Consider the following 3,101-nt stretch of genomic DNA (forward strand, 5'->3'; position numbering starts at 1 on the left):
TCGCGGGACATTAATGAGGTTTCACATTTCATTTGGTAGGAACAGGCGAGCAGTCTGCAGACCTACATCACATCCGAGTTCACTAAAATGCACCAGATTCTCACTGAGAAAGAGCAGCGTTTACTCAGAGATCTCAGGGAGAAGGAGGAGAGGATTGTAGAACCAATGGAGATAAACCTTCGAGAGATTCAGGAGAATTTAAATTCGATTGAGGAGAAACTCTCAAAGTTACAGAAACAGATGGACCAAAAAGACGAATTGATCTTTCTGAAGGTAAGGGAAGATATTGCAGGTTATTTCAGACAGATTTCGGACATGATGACAACTATAAAAATAATATAGAATGTCGTATAAAAAAAGTGAACCGACCTTGTGACTGTCCGGACGGTTCTGTTGTTGTCACTGAAGAAGGATGAATGCTCCCGAAGCGTTCACTCTGATTTCTTTCCACAGATCCTTCCAAACCTGTTGAGATTTTCCAGTAATTTCTGTTTTTTTTTACTAACCGCTGCCAAACTATCTGCAGATTCTCGGGAATACCAAAATTCTCCCGGGAATGGATTGTGATGTTATTCTTTGTTTTATTATTATCTCCGTGTTCCCCAAGTTTAATTATCTCCTGGAACTCCCATTGTAATCCAGTTCCAGTTCCATGTGGAGAGAGTGTGTGTGTGTGTGGGTATCTGTCTGTCTCCTCCTGAAATCTGTTACTGCCATCCTCACTGTTTGTGATTCATTTCTTTCAGGAGGAAGCTTGTCGGAAGAGAAGGTAGGACATGCTCTTTCCAGAAACACTGCACAGTTTGGTCATTATCTCAGGGATGGGTTATTATGGGGTTATTACCTGGTTAATGGTGCCGCTTTAAAGGATGATTCATCGTATAACTTCGGTTATGGTTCACACACGTGTTTTTTATAAGAAGAAGATTGTTACAGGTTTTAAAAAGTATTAGATTTTATGAAACTGTTCTGCAGCATTGTAAACAATGACAAGATGCCTGTAAATACAGCTTGGTTCCGAGGCTGGAAATGATCATTGCCCTGATTTTTGTGACTGTTTGTGTGACTGTGACCTTCCCCCTGACCCTGTGAGAGACACATGGCCCATGTTTCCAGGGAATGGCCATCCCTGTCACTGCATGGCTCCTGACCAGCCCTAGACAGTCAGAGTTGAAAGGGGGAATCATTTTTGTTTCACTTTTTACAACACTAACTCGCACCGTAGCCTTTATAAAGGGAACAATAAATGCAAAATAAGAAAAAACTTTAAGTAGTGTAATGTAATGTTCTGAGTATTTTGCATGAGAGTTGGAAAGTATAGAAAAGTGTCACTGAGCTATTAATCCAGGTGATTGCTGTTGGTTTAAGCGGATCATAAAGGAGGAAAGAGGAATAGAAAGATGGAGAGGTTCAGGGAGGGAATTCCAGAGCTGAGGGTCTGGGCAGCTGAAGGTCCAACCTCCAATGGGGGTGGGGATATAGTCAGGAGGCTGGAAGTGGAGGATCAGGATTCTCGGAGGGTTGTGGGACCCATGTATTACACAGTTGGATATGAGGGATTTCGATGTTTCTGGTTTTTTGTCTCTGTTCCACAAGCTCTGTTTATAATACGGCAAGGGGATGGAGGAAACTTATATTATCTCCTGCGGTGTGTGATGTCTCAGTACCTAATCTGTTTTCAGGACATGGGCTTTTCTCTGGATCTGGGTGTTTCCAATCCTTGCCCTTGCATTATCGAATTCTTGTTGGATCAGTTACAAAAATAAGATGGACATTTCAGTTTCTATCCCATTGACTCAAACATGAAAAATGCGGAACGCTTGAATATTTAAATGTTTTCATAAATATTCAAACAATGCAGAGTTTATGATGTCATCTGTTTAATGTTTACAGGATTAGTGATGACATAAAGACACTCTCAGATTCTGATGGCTCTCTGTCTCTCGAACAGTTCACTGGCCCTTTACAGTACATAGTCTGGAGAGATTTGATACACACCATTCACCCAGGTAAACACGTGTATTCATTTTCCTGATGGTAGATCCAGTTATGTAGGGTCTCGAAGGCCCCATTTTACGTTCTCACATCAGTAGTTGTTAATTCTGGGAGACTCTACCTGGAAACATTATATTTTCTGTGGGTCCATTTGGATAAGTGCCCGAAGCCATCAACTCTGTGTGTCAGAGCAATGAAGGGTTCTGGATTAGAATGGTGCTGGAAAAGCACAGCAGTTCAGGCAGCATCTGAGGTGCAGGAAAATTGACCTTTCGGGCAAAAGCTCTTCATCATAAATAGCCCTTCATCAGCTATTCCTGATGAAGGGCTTTTGCCAGAAACGTCGATTTTCCTGCGCTCAGATACTGCCTGACCTGCTGTGCTTTTCCAGCACCACTCTAATCTAGACTCTGGTTTCCAGCATCTGCAGTCTTTGTTTTTACCCATTGAAGGGTTCTGTCGAACCAGAGGAATAGAGCATGGAAACAGGATTTCTAGAGTAGACTGGGCTGGCTCCATCTGGTGTGAAATTGGAGGAAAGGTTTTTATCATAATAACAAAAGGCATGTAGACATTTAAGAGCCAGTGTTAACAAGCATTTATCTGAAGGGGGTTGTGAGAGAAACAAAATAGAAATTCATTGGAAAGCTCCCCAGGTCTGCCAGCATCTGTGGAGAGAAATCAGAGTTAACCTTTCAGATTGAGTGATCTTTCCTCAAAGCTGATAGTAGCTGGCAAAAGTCGGTTTATATGCAGAAGGTACAGTGGGGGAGGAGGTAAGGAGGAAATGATAGGTGGGGATAGTCCCAAACAAAGAGAAGTACAGTTAGAAAGTCAAAAGAGTGGATAACGATTAGGTTAGGAGAGTGAATACCTGGTGATGGAGATTGTTAGTGCCAAATAATTGGCAGAATGTAATGACAGCGAAAACAAAACTGGTGTGTGGGGTAGGGGGCTAGGTCATGGTAGAGCTCTGGGACTGGAATTATTGCCCTTGAAATTGAGTCCAGAGAACTGCAGGGTCCGGAAGTGGAAAATGAGATGTCGTTCTTCCAGACTGTGCAGAGCTTCAGTGGAGCACTGCAGCAAGCCAGAGACAGAGATGT

The 3,101-nt window shown here is 42.6% G+C and overlaps 2 protein-coding genes across 3 annotated transcripts in view; one reads left to right on the top strand and one right to left on the bottom strand.

The window, feature by feature from the left end:
* The window catches only part of LOC122541545 (zinc-binding protein A33-like), a 267,926-nt gene that overhangs the window by 156,127 nt on the left and 108,698 nt on the right, over positions 1 to 3,101 (bottom strand). The window lies entirely within an intron of this gene.
* LOC122541440 (zinc-binding protein A33-like) overlaps positions 1 to 3,101 on the top strand; it is a 206,845-nt gene that overhangs the window by 128,167 nt on the left and 75,577 nt on the right. The window contains exon 5 of one of the 2 annotated variants that reach the window (XM_043678217.1): positions 1,894 to 2,009. The exons of the other annotated variant lie outside the window; for it this stretch is intronic. Coding sequence (XP_043534152.1) covers positions 1,894 to 2,009 — 116 coding nt within the window. The remainder of the gene's footprint in view (positions 1 to 1,893; positions 2,010 to 3,101) is intronic. 2 annotated transcript variants of the gene reach the window in all.

This window comes from Chiloscyllium plagiosum, chromosome 37 (assembly GCF_004010195.1).
Source record: "Chiloscyllium plagiosum isolate BGI_BamShark_2017 chromosome 37, ASM401019v2, whole genome shotgun sequence".
In the NCBI taxonomy this organism is placed as follows: domain Eukaryota; kingdom Metazoa; phylum Chordata; class Chondrichthyes; order Orectolobiformes; family Hemiscylliidae; genus Chiloscyllium; species Chiloscyllium plagiosum.